This window comes from Typopeltis vanoorti, chromosome 18 (assembly GCF_054136105.1).
Source record: "Typopeltis vanoorti isolate ZY-2024b chromosome 18, IOZ_Tvanoo_1.0, whole genome shotgun sequence".
NCBI lineage: Eukaryota > Metazoa > Arthropoda > Arachnida > Uropygi > Thelyphonidae > Typopeltis > Typopeltis vanoorti.
The window spans coordinates 39,290,943-39,318,273 of NC_143566.1; the positions used below are offsets into that span (position 1 = coordinate 39,290,943).

The 27,331-nt window shown below is 35.4% G+C and overlaps 1 protein-coding gene across 1 annotated transcript in view; it reads right to left on the reverse strand.

Moving 5' to 3' along the window:
• kis (chromodomain helicase DNA binding protein kismet) overlaps positions 1–27,331 on the reverse strand; it is a 945,984-nt gene that overhangs the window by 258,668 nt on the left and 659,985 nt on the right. Inside the window, exon 37 of the mRNA XM_090408660.1 lies at positions 14,739–14,946. Within this exon, the coding sequence (XP_090264786.1) occupies positions 14,739–14,946 (208 nt within the window). The remainder of the gene's footprint in view (positions 1–14,738; positions 14,947–27,331) is intronic.

A 27,331-nucleotide genomic window follows, 5' to 3' on the forward strand; every position in this document is an offset into this window, starting at 1 on the left:
GCGGTTTTTCCAAAGAGATACTTTTTTCTGAAAACTGACAATTTGTCAGTGGATGTCAAAATATTTTCATTTTCTCCTTGGATACTTGTATTAATGCTATTTAAGTAATTAAAAATATCGGAATAACACTTTACCTCTGGATAACTGGCTTCCATAATATGCAAAGTTTTTTAAAAACGTGTGTTTTTAAAGGTCTTGATTTTAAGTAATTTACTATATTTACAACTTGGTCTAGTACAGGTTTTAATATTGCTGGTAATGTGGAAAAAACGGTGTGTAGACATAATATTCGGGTTTATTTTCTTTGCAAGGGTAACAAATCCTTTAATAGAGCCTATCATTGATGGAGCACTATCCGTAAAAATTCCTACACACAGCTCCCATGAAATTTTAAAATTTTCTAAATATGACGTAATAGATTCAAAAATATCTTGTCCTGCTGTACGTTCGGTAAGTTCTGCAGCATAGGAATTGATTCACTATTTCATTTTCATTAATAAAATGAATGAATCCTAGTATATGAGTTTTACTGCTAATGTCAGTGGAGACTTGTCAATTTGTAAAGTAAAATGTTGTTTGGAAAGTTTATTGGTAACTGTTTTCTCAATATCATCTGACATATCTTTAACTATATTTTTTATTGTATTGTCCGAATGAGGAATTTTCACAATTTCCTTTTTTGCTTCGTCATCAAACAATGTTTACTATTTCATAACATGCTGGTAAAATAAGAAACTCTGCTATAGTATGTGGTTTTAATTTTACAGCAATTAATTCAACTACCTTATATGATGCAAGTTGTGCCTTATCAGAAATTTTAGCAGTCTTTTCAAAATATTTTACTTGTTTAACTTGCATGTCCAACAATCTCTTGATATTGTTATTTATTATTATTATTTTTAATGAGAATCCCACCAAAAAAATGCTGTTAAGACATAATACCTTAGTATTGGTGCCATGAGTGAGCTAAAGGATTAGATAATCTTTGCTATAAAGACAAAATATGAAACCACTTCAAGCCTCCAATAAGTAGAGAGTGGGTGGTCTTGCAATGGGCAACCCTACTGCCTATTCAGTTGCAGAGTAGACACGCTTACCACTCAGCCAACCAAGATGGAAAATTGCTTTGATTTACATAGTAGATTATTTTATTGCCTGGTATTCCCACTGCCCTACTTACCTGGAGCATCTTAGAAAAGGTCCATGTTTGGTCATCTAGAGTAATATTATCTAACCATCAATTAGGATAGATATATTTTTAGAAACTGAGTAATTTTCAGAAGATATTCTTCACTAATTCTTAAATTTAAGAGAACATATTTTGCTACTGTAGTAGCAGAATATGTTCTGCGGGATATAAAGTACCGTAGTACTTTATACCCCCCCCCCTTTTTATCTGCTTGTGTTTCTTCATCTATCTTGTCCATTCTACAGTCTTCATAATAAACATAAATGTCAAGGGTAGTTTATCTTATACAAACAAAACTCAATTATGAATGATATCATTATCAAAATTTGGTAAAGTAATCAAAACATCATAGCCAATGCATTTCTTTCTTTCTTTCTTTTTTTTTTTTTTTTTTTTTTTTTCCACTTTATGATAATAATCCCATTCATGAAAAGTAAAAAATCTGTAGCAATATATTAAAAGAACCTTGGATGAGCTATAGGTTAAACAATTTAGGAATCTAAATTTTCAGGTCAGGAGGATAACCAGGTGTGAGTAAAATGGAGGAGTAGCATCATCAAGTAAGAACTGAAAAGGAGAGGGGAAAAGATGTTAACTTTTTTTTCCCTCTGGATTCTAACTGTTAACTATCAACAGTTCTGGCAGGTACCAATGACTGGAAAAGCCATCATAGAGAAAGGACATGGAATTCACATTAAATGAGATAATTACCTAAAATGACATGATTAAAGGGATTTACAGTTTCAGAATGATATAATCAGAGGTTGCATCCATAACCATACAGTTGCTTTTCCTTCAAATGGAGAGAGTAATCATGCAGTCTTGATTTGGAAGTTGGTTAGACCAAGTGGATTTTTTGTTAAAAGGGACATAGGAAAAATGCAAGAGAAAGATGTTAACAGCAAACAAGAAATGTTAAAGGGAATGCTGAGGAATCCAGCATCAAATACATACCTAAGGTCAGGAGGATAATCAGGTGGGAGTTAAATGAAGGAGTAGCATCTTTAAGCAGGAACCAAAGAAAGTTTGAGAGGATATATAAGGAGAAAGGTGACCAGTGGTGAAAAAAATTCAGGTCAAAAGAAATCCCCCAATGCATTTTGCTATGTAGCCAGTAAGGAGAAGAATGATTACAAACGGATAAATTTAATAAAACAGAATGTATGGGAGTGAAAGAAAAATAAATAACTGAATTACTAAGTGATCAATTTGTAATAAAGTGTATCAACCAGGTGGAGATAATTCAGCACTGATGTAACATGCAATAATTTGAGAAAAAGGGTTGGCTTCAAGCTTCAATCGAAATATGGTAAAGTAATCAAAACATCAGAGCCAATGTATTTCTTTCTTTTTTTATTTTCAGAAAAAAAACAACAACAACTAGGAACAGATGATGCACTTGAAATGCTTCAGTTGCAGTTTTCATAGCCTGATGGTAGACTAAATCAATCCAAACACAGTGAAGTGCACTGTCTCTTGCAGAAGCACAGACTTGAGACCATTATCGAGTCTTGATCTATTAAGTGCTCAATATAAGTGAAGTGATAATCATCTGTTACAACCAAAGAGGAAGAAACTAGGGTGTGAAGGATGCTAATCTTTCACGCCCTAGCTTATGACTTATCTCACAAGTGAGCTAAGTCAGAATCCCAGGAACAATGCTGTTCTGTTGCAATAAGGATAACCTATCCTAGTCTTAGTTCTAAGTCAGGATGAATGCTAAGTTTGCAGCAGAAAAAACTGTAAAGAAAAAAAATGCAAGTGAAAATCTGAATCCATTTACAATCATCTAGTTTGAAAGATATTCACTGGCTTGCTGAAAGTGTCTCTCCATGACCTCTAATGTTGCAAGAATGACAAAAGAAAGTAAAGTTATCTGCAAGATGGCACTACTTGCAGTTGGAGAAAGTTGTTAATTTTGATAGCAAATAGCATAACACTTATTATAGAATATTGTGGGACTTCCATAACTTGAAGAAAGGATCAGGAGAGGGCTGATACAAACCAAAAGATTCAGTTAGATAAACTTTTTAATAAAAAGACAGAGGTTTCCTCAGAGACCAGAATTGTGTAGGTAATTCAATATGACATGGTTTTTCCATGTTAAAGAAAACTGATACTGATGGATGTTTCATATCAGAAGCATAGACATAAGATCATTATAGTCTTGATCTGTCAAGTGCTGAATATAAGTAGAGCAATCCATTACAACCCAAGAGGTAAAAGCTGGGGTGTGAAGGATTAACATCCTAGATACCATATCCATTAAATTATCTAGTGTAGGATGATGTTTTTGGAAGCTAGACTAGGTGGGCTGAAAAGAAGACTGTTGCTTTCTAGAAATCTTGATGAGAGTGAACTTTTTTTTTTTAATTGTGCACAAGCATCTGATCAGAGCAACCAGATGGTAATTTGTTGATATTTTTGGATCCTAACCTAGCATTGATTCTTCAAGGTCTCACATCTGTCAAGGGTTTGCCATTTCCAAATGAACCTGAGCTAGATTTGATCACAGTTCATGCTAATCTGATGGTCAAATTCCTTTTCTACCTCCTTAAAAGGATCTTGTTACTTTCTACATTCTGATATATTTCAAACCTTATGCTATGAGAGTAACTTAAGGGTCTCTATTCAGTATTCATCTTTCCAGTTTCTATTATTCTATTGTACAGCTAGAAGAAAGCTATAAAATGAATCTCCCAATTCTTCTTCTTCTGCAGCTTGTCCCACTTAAGCAGGGTTGCTGTTTTTAGTGAGTCTCCTCCACATCCTCCTGTCTTGAACTGTAACTACATCCAACTGAATTACAATGATATTGGTAGTAGCATTGGGATATCTGTTTAATAAGAGTCTACAAACAGCACAGGTTTATTGGGGTTTTGAGATGCTAAATATAAGGATGTTCCTGGTTGGTATTACGATACCATTCCTATGTATGAGAAATCTTCTTGTGGCTACCACTCCTCTATCTTTAAATTCAGACTAAATCTCTCCAATCAAGGAAGCTCCATTCCAACATTGCTCCCCCTCAAAAAATTTAATGAGAACCTACCACACCTAGTATTCCAAGATAATGCTGCACAAAGGAGATATTTTAATTGTTAAATATCTTGATGAAAATGCATCTTGAATGGAGTTGAAGAGATTTTGAAGATTGTAACAATCCTTATCAATAGCTCTAGATAAAGAAGGGTGACCTTTACTTAACTAGATGTTGAAAGTATAGTAATAATAATAAAAAAAAAGACTGCATATTTATAGGTGCCTGATGCTTTGTTATTCTTTATTGTCTGCTGATGTTGCAATTGTTTCTATACTTGGTTTGGACTTAGTGAGGGACCTGATAAACATGACAATGAAAACCTTATTCTGAATGAAGGGAGAATTCAGTGACAGAGCTGTGTACCCACCACATGCAGACACCCACCAACTGGAAAGCAAAGACTGAACTTGGAAGCAGAATGCAATGGATTTCCTAGGCATCACAGCAAGCCCACAGGCTGATAATAACGAGCAAGCCATTCAGGGTTGTCTTGGCGAAGCAGGGTAGTGTGAAACTACTAAGATCACCTGTCCCCCTTTTTTTTTCATGCCTACTGGTTCACACAGAATGGTGAACACAGCAATTGCAGGACACCAGATCTCAGTGAGAGTGGTCTCAAAACTGCACAGTACCAAAGACTCGGTATAAACTGAGAAGAATACAAAAGCAAAAATCATGTGACGATGAAAAATGAATAGAGCAAGTACCATCATTGGGAAGACCGATTCACTATGAATAGGTGCCCACATGGAGAGGGTGAATGAGTTTATGGGGAGGAGCATGGTTAGAAACTATGCTAATTCCGGGCAGAGAAACCTCCAGTAATCATTTTGATTTTTTTAAACATCACAGACTTACACAAAATCAGATGATCTTGGAAGGGATTTTTTTTTTTTTTTTAAACAATAGAGGGTGATAGAAATTTGTCAATGAGATTGCATTATTACCAGAAAATTTAGTACCTAATTTTCTGAATTCTATTATCATGAGAATGTAATAATTATTAGATTTTGCTAGAAACTGGGATACTGCTCTTCTAAGAACCATTCCATGACATCACACATGATGGAAAGATAGAAACATATAAGTTATTAAGGGGATTTGAGAGGACTGACACAGAATACTTTTTTTTTTCTTATGGTAGGAAAAAAATGACTAGTAAAACTTAAAAAATAATACAGTACACAAGTTTATTTTAGTAAAAAATTTAGTTTGTATGTACCTGTATTGTTGAGGATTCTGATTTAATAAAATTGTATAGTTCAGTATATAACTTAATTTGTTTAAAAAAATCACTTTCTTGTACACAACACAAAAAAGTCACTGATTTTCTTTTGCTTCTTGGAAACTAAACTTTTTTTCGAATGGTTCTTCTTGGAGCTGCATTAGCAATAATATTTTGTGGAATGGTGTATCATTCTGCTTAGCCCATTCTATACACATATTAAAACTCTCAACTGCCTCTTCATGTTTTACTTTTTTTTCCTTCGAATTCTTTATCGTCTTCTAATTCATTCTGTAGCGTCATATTTAGAATTTCAGCATCTGATTTGATTTCAAATTCACTTTTGGTTTTACCTGTAATCCATTCCGTAACATCTGTTTCTGAAATTTACGTTTGTGTACAGTATAAAAAAAATACCGTACTTAATAATAATTATTATTAGATAAAAATAATAGTACACAAAATAATAATGCATAATAAATAAAACTTTTTTTCTTTCAAACCGCAGTTCGGATTACTGGAGGGTTCAGACTAAAGAGGTTCAGATTAGCGATATACAACTGTACTATAAAACTACAAACTTAATTTCAAAATGTAACTGACAGTATATAAAACTCATATGACCATCGTCATGAGTTGCATGGTAGTGTGCAACTAAAAAAACATGTGAGCTTTGAAGCATCCACAGTGTCTCCTTTTTATTAATGCTTTGTTTTAGGATTTAACAGAATTGATAACAGCATTTCAATACCGATTTTCCTCAGTGGCAAGAGAGAGAGAAAAACTCAAAATATTAAGCACGAACTGGGATACCTTAAAATTGTGTGATAACTGAGCTAACTATTTGTACTATGTTAGTAGACAAATCAAAATCATTAATAAAGTAAATTAGAGGTCTTCATGAAATTAAACCATATTTAACAAAACATACACTTATCTGTATGATCATATTATTTTTGAGTTGGATTAGAAATAAAATAGTGGATCAAAAACTAAAGATTATAGATATGGAAGTTTTGAAGAAAAATGAAGGGAGTGAAGAGCCAATCAGTAGCAGCACCATGTAAAAAATGAAGATACTTTGAAGGGTCTTAGCACTGTTAGCATTTAAGATTAGAGCTAATCTCAGGCAGTACAAGTTGTGCAATATTTGATGAATTAAACTGAATAACTGTTGTAATAAATTTGGTATGAAAATCAGAATAAAAAGACTTAAAACCGAATGGGAGAAGGAAAGGTCAAATCAGGTGTTTGGCACCAGGATGGCAGGAAAAAGACCCAGAGGATAACCAACATCCAGGGATGTTATGCATTTCAAAGTGTTAAAAAATGTGAATATACACTATCTACCAATAATTGTCCAGACACTTAAGCAATTTATAATTGATACTAACCAAAGATCATACCCGATATTAGGATTTGATCACTCCTGCATCCTTTGAAGGAGGCTTTCCACTAATGTGTGGCAAACATCAGGTGGTATTTGTCTTCATTCCTCTACCAAAGCTGCACTGAGTTCAGCGACAGACCGAAGTCAATTGAGATCCAGAGCAGCATGTCCAGAGGGCGTGTTAACAAATCTATTAACAAACCTGAAATGTTCTATAACTCAGAATAACACGGGTGTCCAGACAATTATTGGTTGGTAGTGTAAGATATGATAGTATTGGAGCTGTGACAAATAAACAAATCTGGAAAAGAACTGTTGACAGGCAGTTGGTAATAATGCCAACTTAACCTATGTAAGAGTATCCTATATATCTCTTGAAAGTAGATATCAGAAATCTGATGACGATAAAATTATCTACACATTATAGCAAATACATAAACAAACAGGAAGCAAATATAAAATTTCAAAAGAAGTTATAAAAAGTAATTTGACAGTGTATGAATCATCAAACAGTATGAGTGTTTTTTTCTTTGTCTAAGTACTTTCAAGGAAGAAGTATTTTTAATGCCAAAAGAAGACTTACAAAATTCTTTAATAATTATGACAATCAAAAGACAGCTTACATGCAGACTACACAGCCTCTATTATGTAAGTGCTTCCACAGCTATGTGGATTTGTGCTTGGCCAATGAAGAGAACCAGTAAGTCAAAACCACTCTGAGGTCAGCTGAACCTTAAACCAAAAGAAAGCATTAATAAAAGGCAACAATACTTACTCTTTGGGAATCACTTTTTTTTTTTTTTTTTTTTTTTTTTTTTAGGTAGTACAAATACCAAATTTGGGAGAAATTGCAATTATACCAGTGATTATTTTTCAAAAGTAATCTCTGAAAATCTATGAAGTTCGATTGAAACATTAGTTATCTGATTAGGATGTAATGGACTGATATATTTTTTCTTTTTCAAATAAGTTTCAATAGCATAAAGAATTATAAGGCTTTTTATAAATAATTTTAATTTTCACCACCAGAAACATCTCATGTATGGATCATGTAACTTTCAAAAGTTCAATTTATCTCAGATTTAGATGACAGAAAGTTCCTACTAACTCATTTTACCTAATTCCACTATGTTATTTAGGCTGAGATCTAGGAGATGAGCAGACTGAGTATGGCAAAGTAATCCTCATAATGCTAAACATTTCCTAAATAATTGGTACTTCATGATATGCTTCATTATTCTGCTGGAAGTGTATATTATCAAATGAAATAAACTGCAAGCATGATGAAATGCACCTGAGTGGAAACAAAATGAAGCACAAAAAGCCTATTTGCCTTTGTTCTTAGCATCATTCCTTAACTTTTAAAAGTTCAATTTATCTCAGATTTAGATGACAGAAAGTTCTATTAACTCATTTTACCTAATTTCACTATGTTATTTAGGCTGAGATCTAGGAGATGAGCAGACTGAGTATGGCAAAGTAATCCTCATAATGCTAAACTTTTCCTAAATAATTGTTACTTTATGATATGCTTCATTATTCTGCTGGAAGTGTATATTATCAAATGAAATAAACTGCAAGCATGATGAAATGCACCTGACTGGAAACAAAATGAAGCACAAAAAGCCTATTTGCCTTTGTTCACACAAAAAGCCTATTTGCATCATTCCTTAACTTTCAAAAGTTCAATTTATCTCAGATTTAGATGACAGAAAGTTTCTACTAACTCATTTTACCTAATTCCACTATGTTATTTAGGCTGAGATCTAGGAGATGAGCAGACTGAGTATGGCAAAGCAATCCTCATAATGCTAAACATTTCCTAAATAATTGGTACTTCATGATATGCTTCATTATTCTGCTGGAAGTGTATATTATCAAATGAAATAAACTGCAAGCATGATGAAATGCACCTGAGTGGAAACAAAATGAAGCACAAAAAGCCTATTTGCCTTTGTTCTTAGCATCATTCCTTAACTTTTAAAAGTTCAATTTATCTCAGATTTAGATGACAGAAAGTTCTACTAACTCATTTTACCTAATTTCACTATGTTATTTAGGCTGAGATCTAGGAGATGAGCAGACTGAGTATGGCAAAGTAATCCTCATAATGCTAAACTTTTCCTAAATAATTGGTACTTCATTATTCTGCTGGAAGTGTATATTATCAAATGAAATAAACTGCAAGCATGATGAAATGCACCTGACTGGAAACAAAATGAAGCACAAAAAGCCTATTTGCCTTTGTTCTTAGCATCATTCCGCTAATATCAGGTCCTTGAAGTACTGAAAAAACACTCACCAAAAACATCATCACCAGAGTGCAATTTTACAACCTGGTGTAATGGGCACCACAGCATAGAAACCTACAACATTTTTTTCCATTCTTGATGCATCCCACACAGCATTCCAATTGTGACCATATATACAACAGCTTATTTCTTATTGGCAGGAGTACAACTCTGAGAATCTGATGAATGCTATGCCTCCATGAATGGTAGGATCAATGTACTGTATGTTAAATAAGTTCTGTTGCAGACTACTGTTGTACTGAGCTGCCATTTGACCAGTTGTGGTCATTTGCTAAACTGCTCTCAATATGCGAGAGGATGTATGTTAACAGAAGAGCAGAGGTAGCCCTTTCTTTTAGATTCCAAATATGAAGTATATATCTAATTATCTAGTCACTCAGTTAACATTTATATATTTGTGAAATGTGATCAAGAATGATGTTACAAAAATTGAAAGCTGAAACAATATTTTTCTGAAGTGATGAGCGCTTAAAATTATAATTATTTTCATAATGTAGAAAATAGGTATAGGGTTTTCAATTTTTTGCTAGCAAACGACCCAATGTTCATGACCATCCTCATCATCACATTCCTAATGTGTACCCTCAGAGGTGGTGGTGGTGGTGGGGGGGGGGGTACAGGATATCACGGCTCATACTAAATGACAAATTTACACCATTACTAACTTCCAAACAACAATTTTCCTCCAAATCAATCTGTTATCTGTCAAGACTCCATGGGTTGGCAGGAAAAATAATCCAGAGAATATTTTTCCTGCCAACCTGGCAAAAATACTTCTTTTGCTAATCTTCCCTCTCAGATTCTGGTTAAGTGACCATAACATATGAGATTAGCTCGGCTAACAGTGTTGAGTTCTTTCCTAATATCCTAATTTTTGATACTACCATTGATGCCACCTGTTCGCTCCCCTAATATTTCTCAGAACGCTCATAACTGTGGTCTCCAGTCTTTGATGAAGTGTTTTATTTCTAACCCAGTTCTCAGATTCATAAGTTAAAACTGGTTTGAACATTGCCTTGTATACAACTAATTTAGTGTTTTGACTAATTTCTTTCTTGCTCCATATAAATTTATTCCACTGAATCTTCTTCTTATGGTGCCATCTTCTATCAAAGGTCAGCGACCATCTTGGTGAACAAACGGCAGTCTTGCACTAATCTGAGCAGTTGTACGCTGCTCTTTCCTGTCCATGTCTTGATGTTGTCAAACTAAGATATTCTTTTTCTTCCTCTAGCTCCTTTGCCATAAATTCTTCCCACCAAAATAGTTTGTAGAAGTTGGTATTTGCCGTTTCTCATAATGTGGACAAGATATGATGTTTTTCATTTCTTGATTGTTTGTATGAGATCTTTGGCTTTGCCAATGGATTTTAAGACATCTTCACTGGTAATTTTTTCTATCCATGATATCTGTAGCATTCTTCGATATAGCTACATCTCAAAGGATTCAATTTTCTTGACGGTTGTCACCTTCAATGTCTATTTCATAGAGTAGAATGGAACAGATGCAGCATTTCAGCATCTGACTTCTATGTTTAGATCTTTATTGCAGAATAATGTTCTCATTTTCATGAAGGACTGCCGCCCAACTTCAATCCTTGTCTTTATATCTATTTCAGGATCTCACCTTTCATTAAGCCAGCAACCAAGATATTTATATCTTGACACTTGATCGATATTTTTCCTATTGAGTGTCAGTTTCATTGATGTTTTCTGATGACCATGTATTTTGTCTTGGTGATGTTTATGACTCCGTCAATGAGTTTTTGGAGATCCGTGATGTTAGCATGGTGCACATCATAGGTTGTTAACAATCTTTCCATTTATTGTGATTCCCTCTGGACATTCTTCCAATGCCTTTTTAAAGATTACCTCTAAGTATATGTTGAACAAGAGTGGCGAGAGCATGCATCCTTGCCTCGCTCCTCTTTTGATGTTAATATTACTGGTGGTAATGTTGTTTAATTGAATGGCAGCTGAGTTGATTTCAATACAGATTTCTTATTAGTCTTATGTCTTTTTTGTCTAGTCCTATTTGTTGAAGGACTTCTATTAAGTTAGCGTGTCTAACTTTGTTGAATGCTTCTGTTGTCTATTACCATATTTAATTTGTCATCTTCACTAAAAAATTGTACCTAAACAGCGGAAACGTTTTACTTGATCTATAACTTCTACATTCAAGATACAGTTGATGTTTTCAACGTTTCTACCTATTTTCATTATCTTGGTCTTTTTATTCTGATTTTCATACCAAATTTATTACAACAGTTATTCAGAAGTATAACATTATCTGCATAAAGAGCTAAGATTAACATCGCCAGTTTTGGAATCAGATTTAATTCCCCTTTCCTTCATAATGTGATCCATATAGATAATGAACAACAGTGGAGATAATGTGCTTCCTTCTTGCACATCTGATTTAACATCAAACCATCTTCCTGTACCTGCATCAATTCTAACTGCTGACCAACAACTTACATAGAAACTATGTATTGTTAAATATAATGTCCTATTAGCACCATATAACTGTAGAGTTCTGATGAGCTTTACTCTTGGCACCTTGTAATATGCCTTTTCCAGATTCACAAAATTTAAATACAAATCCTTGTCATATTCCCAAGAATTTTCAACTGTTTGTGTTAAAGCAAAAATCTGATCCTGACAACCTCTATAATGTGGCCTGCATCCAGCTTGTTCTTCTATTAAGTTAGTGTGTTAACTTCCACAAATTTTCTCAGCATTTCTCAAGTATACTTGCATAAATTTTTCCAGGAACACTGAGTAGAGAAGTACTTCTATAATTCTCACATTCAGTTTTATTTCCCTTTTAGTAGATGGGTACCATGACATTCTACTCCAATCATCTGGAAGAATTTGACATTCTGAACAGGACTTTCGAATTATGCGGTGCAGCCACTAGAAAACTTTTATACCCTCCATATTTGAGCATTTCTGGTTTTTGATGGCTTTTTCTACTTCAAGTATGGATATGTATTCCTGTTGGGTGTTTTCTACCACTTTGCTAACACTGCTTGTTTCACTTAGCAATTTTTCAAAGTAATTATGCCAGAATCTACAATATCTTTATTATCAGTTTTCATGTAATATATCATCTTTTACAGTACACTTTCTTCCATTTCTAAGCTTTGGCAATAGCCTCCAGAATATTTTGCCATCTTCCTCATATTTATTTTCTATGTTCTTAGAAAGTCTTCTCGTGACTTTTCTTTAGCTAATTTTACACAATGTCTTACTTTCTTACATTTTTCTCTGTATTCTCTAAGAGCACAAGCTGACTTACTTGCCAGGAACTTTTGATACAAGTTCTTTTGCTTGAGTGCTTCTTTAACTTGCCATGTCCAACATGGAATTCTGATTTTTCTATCCTTATAGACAACTTCACTACATACTTCTCTGGCTGAATTAATCAATGTTTTTTTCAGGGTTTACCAACAAATTCTCAAGTCTTGGTTCTTATTTTCAAACTCATTTTTTCTTGAATGATGTTTGTGTATTTGAGTCTAGGTTCCACCTCTAATAGGTGCTCAACTTTGATTTGTTTTAAAACTTTGTTGCACACTTTTTTTTTCAATATGAAATTCAATTTTATCCTGCTCTCAAAACTAAATGGTGATCACTTTAAATTTAAAAACCTCTGTATACTCTTGTGTCATGAACTAGTGGGAAAACATCACTATCAAATACAGTATTCCCCCCCCCCCCATTATTTGCAAGGGATACATTCCAAGACCCCCACTGGATACCTGAAATCGTGGATAGTACCGAACCCTAATATATATATACTATGTTTTTTTTGCAATATGTACATACCTATGATAGTTTAATTTAAAAATTAGGCACATTAAAAACAATAACTAATAATAAAATTGAACAATAATAACAATATACTGTGATAAAAGTAATGCGAATGTGAATGGAATCTTAGCACCCTCAGCATATGATTTTTTTTTTTCTTTCCTTATGAAGTCAAGAACTTTCACCTTTTCTCTTAAAGGAAGCACTTTATGGATTCTCTTTGGCATATCCAAATTGCCAACACCACTACCCTTGCAATTTGGGGCCATTATTAAGTAAAATAAGGGTTACTTGGACATAAGCATTGCGATAGTCGATCTGATTACTGCGAACTACTCAGAAGGTGAGCAATTTAAAACTTATGAATTGTTTAATTTTGGAATCTTTCATTTAATATTTTTAGATGGTTACTACATGACCAACCAGCAGGTAGCATATACGGTATATGCATGAATATGCTGGACAAAGGGATGATTCACGTCCAGGACAGGATGGCATGAGATTTCATCATGCTACGCAGAATGGTGTGCAATTTAAAACTTATGAATTGTTTATTTCTAGAATTTTTCATTTAATATTTTCAGACCAGGGCCGACTGTGGGTAACTGAAATCATGGAAAGTGAATCCACGGATAAGGGGGAACTACCGTATATCTTCGTCAGTGAAACTGTAATTATTTCTAGCATCTTCTCTCCATAGGAATTTGTGCACAGTTTACCAAAGGCACAAATAAAGTTTGCTGTTCAGCTCCCTATCCTGATATTTGCACACATCACTCTAGTTTGATATTGTCTGCCATTCAAGATTATCCTCATATTTAGTCTTGAATACTAAGAGCTAATGCTATTCCCTGATTGTTATTTCCTGAATATAACATTTTGTATTTGTTGCTAGAAAGATCTCAACTGTTTTTGTCTTCTTTGTTTCAGTCAGGCCTATTCAATTCTTCTGCTAGTTCCATTTCTTTTCCACTGATGCTTCTTACATTGACAGCACCAATCTTGAAACCTGTTCATGTTAAGTTTGGATTTATTTTGGGATTTGTTCCAGTAGCTGACTTTGCACTGTCCGCTCTGGTGCCCTGATGAAAATAACAGGGGCCTTGTTTAACTAGGTAACACCCCAGCTGACATAAAATTCTGTCATGCTGTAGCATAATTTTACATTGTGGTTTAAGCCAATAAGAACAGAATTTGGTTGGCTGAATCCGAAATTGCGAGTGTATCCTCTTTTGTTTCAGTATCGAGGTAGATACAACGGGGTGCACTAAGAGAAAGTGAGGATTGGACATTAGGTCAGAAGCCATGGTTGGTTGGTTCTCTGCATTCCTTTAAAGGCTATATGGAGGTCTCTTCCCTGTTATATAACTTTAAACCTTAAGCACCTATGAGGATCTTTTCTTTAAAATTTTAAATAAAAGGAATATATCTGCTCCATGACATTCTTTTTTTGGTGATCAAGATGTGAAAAATCCTACTGATAATGGTAAATTTTCTGCAGATATACTGTATATTAAAATATACTATAAATAATATTTTCTTTTTAAATTTTTGTTTGTATTGAGAACTAAATAAATAAAAAAAAAAATTAACTAAAAAATAACTATTTTTTAGTTAGTTATATTTATAATTAGTTATATAGTTAGTTATATTTTATAATTAGATTAATTATAAAAAAATAAAATCAAAGGATTTTATTTTACTAATATAAATGATTATTAAAATGTGATAAAAACTAGTAATGAATAAATATATAACACTCACCTTGCTGCCCCTGTCAGTAAATCCTTGTCATGCTTTCCACACTGCCACCAGTCAGGCAAATCCATTGAAGGCTGACAGAGTTTCAACCGCTCATCTAACTGTGGATGAGATAAAATTTCTTCTCTAATTTTATTCAGCAAATCAATCCTTTGAAGACACCTACTTGCTCGTTCCTCTGAAATTGGCTCAACAATAAGAGGAAGTTGTTCTGATGTGACCAAAAAGAAAAAAAATCTTGATTTGTACATCCAAAACAACAGATCATCAGTGAAATGCATTTATTGCAAAAAGCTTATTTTTAAATTTCAATAATCTTCAAATTTCAGAAACCCATTAAAAACTTATAGCTTGAGTTAAAAATATTCAGCTTTCAGAGGAAATCCATATTGCTTTTTATAATTTCATTGTGTTTAAATGATAATATTAAAAAAACAATGTACAGATGCAAAAAGTGATATTTCCCTTGGCTTTGCTTTACTTCATTTACTTTGTGTGTACAAAAAAGTAAATCAAGTAACATAATTTTTAATTGGCAGATGTTACTCCCTTTGAATTATAATGCAGTGCAACTAAATGTGCAATGTCATTTTCCAATTCTTTTTTGTTTTGGAAATATTACTCTATGTAGAAAAAAATATTAAATTCACTACAAAACAATGTTTTGGTACTAAAGATAAGATCACCAGGAAATAAAACTATGTTGAAATAAGTATTTTTCAATAAAAAGTTTGAAATGACCTTCAATTTTAACTGAATCATTTTAAAAGAAACAAAATACAGTAGACATTGCAGTTCTGAGCTAGGAAAAAGTCTCATAATAATAATCTCACTTTTGTGAATGTCAGAATTCAAAATAGTGTTAAATCATAAATCTTTTTCAAAGATAGATGTGTATTTTTAACAAACATATCTAAGATGCACTACCATGTCAACAGATCTGAAAACAGGGAGGATAGTTCCGCCAATTATTTGCAGTGATCACCTGCTGAAAACCAACCATCGAAAATATAATTCTGTTGGAAGCAATTCTCAAATTATCTTATAATTTTTTAAAATTCATTTAAATTTTTATTTAAATTATTAATACAGTGTTTAAATTAATATTTAACAAAAAAAAAGTATTAATTTTTAAAAATTAAAATTCTTTTATTTTCTAAGTCTTAAAATTAGAAACGAAAACATATTACAAATGCAAATTTTACAAATGCAATTGGAGAGGGCACTAGAATCATCCTTCATCATGCTTGAGATACATGCACTGCTCAGATAAGTAAATCCTTATTTTAGTAAATATTGTTAATATTGTTAAACATAATCGGTGTTATATTTTTTATTTTTGGCTGCTGACTGTTTTTTTGTGTTGCTTAATAATGACTATTATTATATGATATTATTTCAGATAGCATTCTAGATTATGCCACCGATGCATACAAGAAAAATGGTGATCAAGACATTAATGTTGAATGATATTAATTATGCAGGATTTAGTGCAATGTAGTCTGTCTTTAAGGTGTTTGTTATCAAGAGTGAATAGTTTGTGATATAAGAGTGTGAACGGAGAGAATGGTTTGTGAGTAAATGCAAGAAATGCTAGTTATGTTGGGAGCAGCAGAATGAAGAGACTGATATCTGGGAGAAAAGAGAAAGTATTGCATGGGGATTTGATGATAAGAGAGTAGAGAAAACGATGAAAGCATGTTTCCCAGGTGCAATAATAAAGGATATTAGTGAAGCTGTAAGTTTGCAGAAAAAAGTGAATGAATTAAGGTGAGAAATATGCAACGAGAGAGGATATGCAAGAGTTGTTGCAAGAAGCAAAGATTGTAAAGTCTGCTGTCTTGGTATGATTGGAATTGAGAAAGGCCATGATTGCCAATGAGGAGATTGTGTAGGAGGAGTGATGAGCAGTATACAGAAGTGTGGAGTAAAATTGATGGACGAAAGGTCCTGTATGCCTGATGGACTTCATTTGAATGGTTTTGTTTGAAGAAAGTGTTGTTCAGTGAGAGTTTGTAAGTGCAAAACGAAAAAAAAAAAAAAAAAAAATAGAAAAATCAAGAGGAGGTATTAATTAATCAAGCATGAGTCTAGCCACCACTGGGACAAAGAGTGCAAGAATAACTGTGAAGTATTGTTGAAATGCATGTACACAAATGCCAGTAGTATCAGAAATAAAGGAGAGGATTTTTAGTCAGCTTGACTTGGGCAAAAATTATTTTCATCGGTGAAACCTGGTTATCAGAGAATGACATAGTTACAGGGAGAATGTAATGGATATTGTATTATCAGAGAAGACAGAGGAAACAAGAAGGGGGGAGGGACTATTAATGATAGCTGAACAACTTAAACCAACCAAAATAGAAGTTAAGGAAGATCGTAGATCTGAGGAAATTGCTTTATTTGAGGCTGTCTGGTGTGAGATACAGGCCAATAGAACAAAATAAATTGTTAGTTGCTGCTATAGACACGGGGATCTAGAAGAACACGTGGATGACATGCATTGGCAGATTACCACGAGTGCAGATCAAGCAATTTTCATGGGCGACCAACTACAAAGATTTAGACTGGAAGGAGCAAAGGGCACATGGCAGAATGGAAATGGAATCTATCACATGCCATTTCAGGGATAATTACCTGAAATGGCATGTGATAGAGTGGACCATGGATTTGAGAGTGTTGGATCTGGCAACAGCACCAAGCACACAAGCTAAGCACTGCCAAGATCTACAAGGTAGGTTCTAAAAGTTTCCGGTCTGACATACACAGTTTGTGTCAATTTTAAAATGCCATGCATTACAGATAGCACCATCTATGTGGAGCTTAGTGTACCAGTTTCAACTCTACCTTTGTCATTCTAGTAGTAAGACTTAAGAAGGTCACTTCTTGGCCTGTGGAAGTCACCAACAAACTTAAACCTTATAACTCTAGACCCCCCCCGATTATATGGACTCCCAAAAATACATAAACAAAATGTGCCATTGCGTCCCATAGTGGATAGCATTGATTCCCCCACATATAAATTAGCCAAACATTTAGCCAAAACGCTCACACACTACACTGGCAACACACCATCACACATAAAAAACTCAGCCCACTTTAAAGCCAGTATAGAAAACCTCACACTCCAACACACTGACATAATGGTCAGTTTTGACGTCTCCTCCCTATTCACTAATGTCCCACTCAAAGAAACCCTTGAGCTCATCCAAGCCAAGTTTCCTCCCGATATCTCAGCCCTATTTCAGTTCACAATGAACTCAGGCTATTTCGTTTGACAAGGAAAGTTCTACAAACAGATAGAGGGGACAGCCATGGGTTCACCACTTTCCCCACCCTTGGCCAATTTCTTTATGGAGACATTTGAAGAGAAAGCCTTAAACTCCGCCCCACAAAAACCCACTATTTGGCTTCGTTATGTGGATGATGTGTTTGCTCTTTGGCCACATGGCTCAGACACACTCCACTCCTTCCTAACACACTTAAACAACCAACATCCCAGAATCCAGTTCACCTTAGAAAAAGAGGAAAACAACACCCTCCCCTTCCTAGACACTTCAATCACCCACCAGCTTGATGGATCTTTGGTTTTCTCTGTTTACAGAAAACCCACCCACACTGGCAGATACATTCACCAGCAATCCCCCCCCCCTCACAACAATATGGGATGATAAAAACACTATATAACAGGGCAAAATTAATCTGCTCAGATGACAAGGCCCTGACTATTGAACTAAACCACATCCTCAACACTTTCTTAGCCAATGGCTATAACCCCAAGAAAATCCAAAAAATATTAAAACCTATTAACCACAACCCCCCTCCCCCCCCTCCACAATAAAGACTACACCAAGTCTATCACTATCCCCTACATCCAGGGCACCTCTGAAAAAATAACTAATATCCTCAAAAAATATGACCTTACTTCCTGTTACAGACCATATAAAAAGTTGGCATCCCTTATCCGCTCTACCAAAGACCAACCACTTCCCCTAGACCTACCTGGTGTATACCAGGTCCCTTGCAGCTGCAAATTGTCCTACTTTGGCCAAACAGGCAGAACAACAAATATCAGGATTTCAGAACACCAAGACTACATCCGATTTCACCAGTACAGCCGCTCTGGGTTGGCAGACCATGCCTTAGATACCCACCATAAAATTCGTTGGAAGAAAACAAAAATAATCCATCGCAGCAAGTTTAAATACGAAAGATTGTTCAAAGAATCTTCAGCAGCTCTAAAAAACGTTCCTAACCTCAACAAATTTGGGTGCATGAAACTGCCCCAAATTTGGGAGACTTTCATTATGAGAACTTCAGCCCAACGGCCAAGACTACCAAATTAGCCCGCAAGAGGGCACCATTAGGACTTTAGGAACAGAATTAGTTTATTACTTTCTTCCTCATTTGCTTTGTTAGTTCCTTAGTGCACATACCATATCTTTATGTTCCCGAAGATGGCAATGTGACGTTGCCGAAATGTAGAAGTGATTCAATAAAGTATCTTTAATTAATATACTTCACATACGTTGTGAATTCCGTAAATTAATTACCAGTTCTACCTTTGTCAATCAGTTGGAGGCACTCATTTGATTAACAAGTGGCATGCTAAGTAGCTGTGTGATAAAGGTTTTCACCAAAGAACGGCTTTCTCCAAGTGCTAGCAAACAGCAATTGGATGCGTTTATGGTGAAGCATTTCCTTAATATTCCACTGTGAAGGAATGGGCTAAACAGTTTCGCCTAGGAATAGAGCATCGAAGATGATCATCGTGATGGTATACCTGTGGAAGTGATGACCGAGGAAAATGTCTCTCTTGTTGAGGAGGAACTGCTCAATGACAGATGGCTGAAGCTCAAAAATCTCAGGTTGGGGCTTTTTATAACAACTGTCTTTCGCATCATTCACAAGAAGCTTCACATGACGAAAGTCAATGCAAAGTGGGTGCCCTGACTTATCTTCAATTCAGAAGGAGCATCGTGTGACCTGTTCCAGCAAGTTTCTAGAGCTTTGCCAAGGGAATCAGAGAGCAGTGCTGGAATCCAATGTCACTGGGGATGAAACCATGGTACTATTTTTTATGATCCTCTTTCCAAAAGGGAGTGCAAACCAGGCTAAGCACTGCCAAGAAAACCCAAGGTCACTCACAGTCCACCAAGATCATCATGGCAACAATCTTTTGGAATTGTTGGGGAATTCTCTTTATTGACTTCAAGGAAAGGAGTACCACTGAGAATGAAGAATATTATGCCTCACTCCTGTACAAACTGTGTGACACTATAAAGGAGAAAAGATGAGGAATGCTGAGTCACAGTGTTTGCCTGCCTCACGATGATGCTCCAGCCCATACAGCTATTGTTGTGAAGGCTGCAGTGAAGGGCTGTGGCTTCCAGGAGATTGACTACTCACCCACCCTACAGCACAGATCTAGTACCCAATGACTATTACCTCTTCTCAAAATTGAAGAAAGACCCTCGAGAAAGAAAATTTGCCATGACAAAAGATGATGAGGTAAAATGAGGTAAAAGACGCAGTTTTAGGCCATTTTGCAGACAAAAGTACAGACCAAGGGCACAGAAATGTTAATTCAAAGATGTGAAAAGTGTGTTGAAGTAAAAGGAGATTATATTGAAAAGTGACACAGTTTTTTTTTCCTGTCACTTCTAAGTACGTCACGAATTAACGAGTTAGAGTAGCAAATATCTACTTCAAATCGGGGAAGTAACCATGCAGTCTTCTCCTGGGAGGTTGCTTTACATGTGGAATTTTCAGTCAAGAAAAGGGTTTATATGGAACTACAAAGCAGGTGATTATGGCAAACTTAGGAGGCAAATTGGAGAAGGGCCATGGCATAAAAAGCTACATGAAATGAATGTCATTAGTGTATGGGAAGAAGTCAGTGATTGTTTGAGCGAAGCAGTATCAGGCTGCATACCCAGGGCCAGGAGGATAAACCAAGTAGGGATTAAGTGGATGAGTAGCAACATAAAGCAGGATCTCAAAAAAGCACTGCCGAAAGAATATAAACAAAAAAATGATCAGCATGTTCATGAGCAACAGAAAGCACAAGCTGGAAAAGTTGATTATAAGTACAATTCAGGAATGGAATGAATGTTATTAGTGCATGGGAAGTGGTGCTGAGTAGGGATTAAGTGGATAAGTAGCAATATCAAGCGGGTGGTGCAGAAAAAGTAAGCATTGCGGAAGGAACATAAAAAAGTGATCAGCATGCTCATGAGCAAGAGAAAGCACAAACAAGAAGGATAACTAGTATGGTAAGGAAAACTAAATCAGATTTTGAGTGACAAATAGCTAAGCAGGTCAAAGTAAATCCAAAAGAGTTTTTTTTTTTTTTTTTTTTTTTTTTTTTTTTTTTTTTTTTTTTGCTAGATCATTTTACTTTACTTACATCAGCACTAAGTAAAGTGATCATTGTAAGATCACTTTACTTAGTGCTGATGATAGGAAAGTGACAGAAGCAGAAGAAATAGTGGTGGTGACTTTGCTGTTACTGACATGACAGAGAATGATGTGAGAACTGAGGTAGATGAACTGGGAGTACTCGGTATATTGAAAAATACCAACGAGAACACAGCAGTAGGTCTGGAGGGTATATCAGCATGAGTGCTACAAGAATGTGCAAGTGAACTGTTAGTGCCATTGACGAAGTTGTTTAATCTAAGTCTCAGCCCTGGCAAAATCCAAGGGAGTGGAAAGAGGATAAGACAGTTCCATTATATAGAGGTGTCTCCAAGAGAGAAGTAGCAAATTACAGACCAATTAATATCTTTGGAGTGGTGTTTTAAGTATTGCAGCAAAAGGTTTTTTTTTTTTTGAGGAGGAAGAAGAAACAGTGAAATCAGTATGATGTTACTGGCTATTTTTTTTTTTTTTTTTTTTTTTTTTAATAAAATAGGCAAGAATTCTGATTTTGGCACCCAGATGATGGAAGGAAGGAAATCCCCTTACAGTTCTTGAAATTACGAGAAACTACATATAAGTTTGGTGGTCCTGGTTTCTGCTGTTTAAAATCCACAAGGATTTGGCTGGTAGCCACAAGCACTAGAGAACTTATTAGTTGATTCAATACTTAGTGGTGATAACTTCTTCATAAGAGCTCAGTTGGTACAGACGAAGCCTTTTAGTCAGAAAGACCTGGGCTCAATTCCCATCTATAACATGAGGAACCTTTATCTGGTCTCTTTCAACAAAAGGTGAGTTAGCCAGTCTCATACAGAGGTAGAGGGTTCCCCATTCTGGAAACTAAGGTTTTTTGCATATCAGAACAGGCAAACCGGCCTACAAACACACATGGATCTACAGTCAAAAATACATACTTCTGTATAGAAATTATCAGTGTTCAAGCAGCTGGAATGAATATCCTCAAACTCTCAAGCAATTTGAGGACAAAGATCTGGGAATTACAACATATCCCCAGATCTTCATATCCCATATGAAGATCTGATTATGGAAAGCTCTCTTAGTTAAAAAAATAACTTCCATATGATGATGATGATAAAAAGGTGCTTGTAAATTACATCTGCAGGGACTGCAACAAAGATGGCTAAGGTCACTATATGCAATTTGAAGAGGTCTTTTGGAACATCAAAATGTTACTGAACATTATATGAGTATGAAGATAAAGAAACAAATATTTAAAGTTGCTTCAAAAACCAATCACAGATTATGTATTTCAAAATGTGAAAAGTCTTCCTCCACAAAGTATTAAAATGCTGATGGCATACTTGAAATATGCACACTATATCCAAGTATGCCACAAGTGAAACAAGGAATAGCAGGTCGGTTTGGTTTAGGTATTCGTAACACTGCAGGGAAGAGACTAGTTGAGTTTTGTACAGAGAATTCTGTTTGTTGCTAACACCTGCTTTAAACAACACAAACAGAGATTGTACACATGGATATCACCTGATGGACAATACAACAATGAAATAGACTGTTAAAAGACTTCCAGGTGCAGACTGCGGAACAGACCATGAATTATTAGTGGTTATGATACATGTAAAATTACGGAAATTGAAAACAACACAAATGTCAATCAGATATGATCTTGGAAACGTACGGCTCGAATATAATATTAGCATACAGAACAGATTCAACACGCTCAAATTTGTGTGAAAGAGGAGATGAACTATAGGAAGAAATTAAAGATATAATTAAAACAGAAGCAAAGAAGAATATTCTGACAATTTGTAAGAAGAAGTTCAAATGGCTGTCAGAAGATGCCATCAAACTGCTCAGGAAAGGAGGAAAATGAAGGCCACAGGAAATTTGCAGGAAGTACAGCATTTGAATGCAGAGTTTCAATGACAAGCCAGAAGAGACAAGGAAAATACTTTAACCAGAAATGCCAACAAATAGAAGACCAAAACAAGAAAGGAAAAACATGAGATCTTTTCAAAAAAATCAGGGAAGTTCAGCACCAAGGTGACAATATTGAAAAGTAATCAAAAGGATATCTTACAGAAGCGGCAGACATCAAAGAAAGATGGAAAGAATATACAGAAGCCCTTTACAGAAAGGACTCCAAAGTTACTGAAAAATGTGAATAGCAGGATTATACACAGGAGCCATTACCACTGGAGAGTGAAGTGAGGTGGGCACTGCAACAGCTATCCAGTAAGAAAGCACCCAGGAGGGGATGGAATACCTATTGAGCTGCTCAAAGCCCTAGTAGAAGAGGTACTTAAAATTTTAACAGCTCTATGTCAACGAATTTGGATCACAACTACATGGCCTCAGGAATGGAAAAAATCAGTTTACATACCTTTATTGAAGAAAGATGATGCAAGAGAGTGCAAAAATTACAGAACTATAGCACTGATTTCTCATGCGAATGATCTTAAGTCTTACTTAAGATCATTCAGAAAAGACTGGAACCATTCATGAAGAGAAATGCCAGATGAACAGGCAGGATTTTGAAAAGGCCATTGTATACCTAAGGATATGATTGGAACAAGAGATCAGATCTGCAATGTGAGATGGATAATAGAAAGAGCACAGGAATATCAAAAGAATGTCTACCTTTGTTTTCTTGACTATAGTAAGGCTTTTGACTCTGTAGATCATGTGAAACTGTGGAATGTGTTAAGAACAATGGGAGTACCAGAGCATTTCATTATCCTTCTGAGGAATCTTTATTGTGAACAAGAAGCTACTGTCTGAACAGATCTTGGAGAAACTGAGTATTTCACAAAAGGTAAAAGGGTGAAACAAGGATGTACCTTATCTCCATTCCTGTTTAACTTGTACAGCGAATACATTTTAAGAATGGCAGGGCTGGAGGAGTCTTCAGTTGGCATTAAAATTGGTGGAAGTATACTGAACAGGCAGGATTTCGAAAAGGCAGAGGAACAAGGATCAGATCTCCAATGTGAGATAGATAATAAAAAGAGCACAGGAATATCAAAAGAATTTCTACCTTTGAGGTATGCAGATGATACCACCTTGCTACCAGAATGCAAAGAAGATTTGGAGGAACTTATTATGAAAGTTAAAGAAAAAAGTGCTAAATATAGCCTTAACCTTATCCTCAAAAAGACAAAAGTTATGGCAACGTGAACTTAATGATTTTGAAGTAGATGGGTATTGTACTTAAGAAGATTATTACTTGAAAGGAAAGCAATGACAAATTTAAGCAAGATCTTTAAAGATATCAGCCTTGCAACAAAAATCAAAATCATGAAAGCGATGGTATTCCCTGTGGTACTGTATGGATGTGAAAGTTAGACCCTGAGAAAGAATGAAAGTAGGAAGATAGATGTATTTGAATTATGGGTTTGGAGATGCTTACTAAGAATACCATGGATGGCAAAGCGAACCAATAAATCAGTGATAGACAGAATAAAGCCAGATTGCTCCCTCGAAGCTATGATCATCAAACAAAAATTATCATACTTTGGACATATTATGCAAGCAAATGACAGTCTGGAAAAGATGATGATGCTTGCTAAAGTTGATGGACCAAGAATTAGATGGGTGGATGGAGTTAAAGAAGCAACTGGAAATTCCGACAGATATGGCTAGGGACAGATCTGAATGGGGAACATATGTTCATAGAATCACCAGGAGTCAAAAATGACTCGATGGAACATAACAACATGCCACAAGTATCTTACAAATGAATAGCTAATTTTATTATTACTAAATGGAAAGGTAATAAAGGAATTTATAAGTGGGCAAACAATGACCGAGTTTTGAAACTTTGAAAGGTTTTTGAAAGTGACTGTGAGTTTGCCAACTTAGGTGGCTGAGTGGATAGTACTTGCACTTTTCGAATTGGTAGATGAATTTAAAACAACCACTGGAAGACCACCCTCTTGCTTAAAAATGGCCTAATGTGGTGTGCAAATGTTTCATGTGTGGTCTTTTGAGTAAGGTTTATGAATTATCTAACCATTAACTTACATATGGCTCTAAAATACTAATTGTTTACAACCTATAGTTTGAAAAGATCCTGACACAACCATTGTTCATCCATTGTCCACTACGATGGAAAAACATACAAACAACTGGGATGGGATAGCAATGAATTGCCCACCTCTTTAGCCAATTTCTATACAAAAAAGGGAACCCAGCACTGCACACAGCTAGACTCAAAACCAAGGCGCTGGTTTCAATATGGCACCAATACATGGACATACAATGACAGCAAAGACCAAGTTGTCAGGCGATTTGAATTTGCAGGATTTTATTCAGTGAAGTGTGTGTGTGTGAAATGTATTTGTCAAGATAATTAAAGGATATGTGAAGGAAACTGAAACTGGAGAGAGAGAGAGAGAGAGAGAGAGAGAGAGAAAGAGAGAGAGAGAGTGTATTAATTGTTTCAAAATGAGTGTCTGTTAGGTGACAAGAACACAGCAAATATTACTGGAGTGGACAGTACTGACGGTAGGATGGAAAATGATGATAATAATGTTGAACGTGTGGCCATGGAAATAGAGGAGAATGAAATGGACATTAATTAAGAAATTGTGCACTTGAATGTTATCCTTCATAGGACAAAGCACGAAATTGAAAAATTGCAGAAGTGGCAAGAGATCAGTAGAGCTGAAAAGAGAAAGAAGCAGGCAGCCCAAATGAATAATAAAGATTCAACGATCAGGGGAGAAAAATAGTGACAAAATAGTGTTTTCCAGGAGGAAAAATTCACGATATTAGCCACGCCAACCAGATACAAAAAGGTAAGTTGAAGGAAATGATTGTTTTGGTTGGTACAAATGATTTCACAGGCAAGAAGAATTCTATGAGAGAGGATGTAAAGGAGTTTTAGAAGAGGCAAAAGTGAAGATTATAAGTCTCTTACCACACTATGATAGAGGCGAACTGAGAAGGAGGGGGGGGGATGTTGATAGCTAGTGAGTCTATATGTAGATTGTGCAGATGGAATGATGTAGAATTTGTGGATCCATGGTCCATGTTTGACGGAAAGAAGGATTTATACAATGCTGATGGACTGCATCTAAATGATTTTGGTGTTCAATGAGCATGCTGAAGGCAAAAATTTGGGGAAACATAAGCAATTAGGGTGGTCTCAAGCAAAAATATTGAATAGAGTAGTTAATTCAGAAAGTAAAGATGGGTGGGGGTGGGTGGGAAGGGATGCCGAAGTTTCTATGTATTAATGCCAGAAATATTAGTAACAAGAGGGAAGAGTTTTTGGCATTGGTCAGTGTAATCTCACCAAAAGTTATAGGCATTACTGAAACTTGGCTAACAGCAGATAATGTAGATACAGGGATAGAATCTGAAGGGATTAGTATTTACAGGGAAGATAGAATGGAAGAGGGGTACTGCTGATGACAGCAGATGAATGCAGCCAAAAAGAATAGGAGATAGAATAGATGTTCATTTGAAGCAGTTTGGTGTGAAATGAAGGCAAGTAAGACAAAATGCACAGTTGGTTGTTGCTATAGGCCAGGGAGTTCCACGAATGATCTGGAAGATATGCATTGCCAAATTAGTATAATGAGTACAGGTTGAGTGATTATTATGGAGGACTTCAACTTTGGAGATATAGACTGGAATTAAGAAAGATCACATGGCAGGAAGGAAATAGAATTTATACAACTACTAAGAGATGATTACTTAAGGTAGCATGTGATGGAAGGGACTAGGGGTGGGAGAGTATTGGACCTGGCCATAGGATAAGAAGAGCCATCCATAACTAAGTTGACCACATTGCCCCTGATTTATGAAAGTGATCTTGACTTGGGAGAATTTACCACTTTAAAAACTAGAATGTTCATAAAAGGAAAGCTAATTTTCTGATGCGTAATAATAAACACTCATCCCATGAAACAGATTGATTACTCTATTATTGGAATAGATTCGCCTTCTTCTGCCATGTGCAGAAGTGTCGAGGATGTGGAACTACAGAGGTGATTATGACAAGCATAGGAAGAAACTTAACTTAAATCTGTGCCATGGCATAAACACTGCAGGGTAAGGATGTTAGTAGTGCATGGATATAGTTAAGAGTCATCTCATCTAGAGGAAGCAATATTAAATTGTATACCTAAGGTAAGGAAGCGTTAATCAGATATGAATAAGAAGGATGACTAATATCATTAAGCATG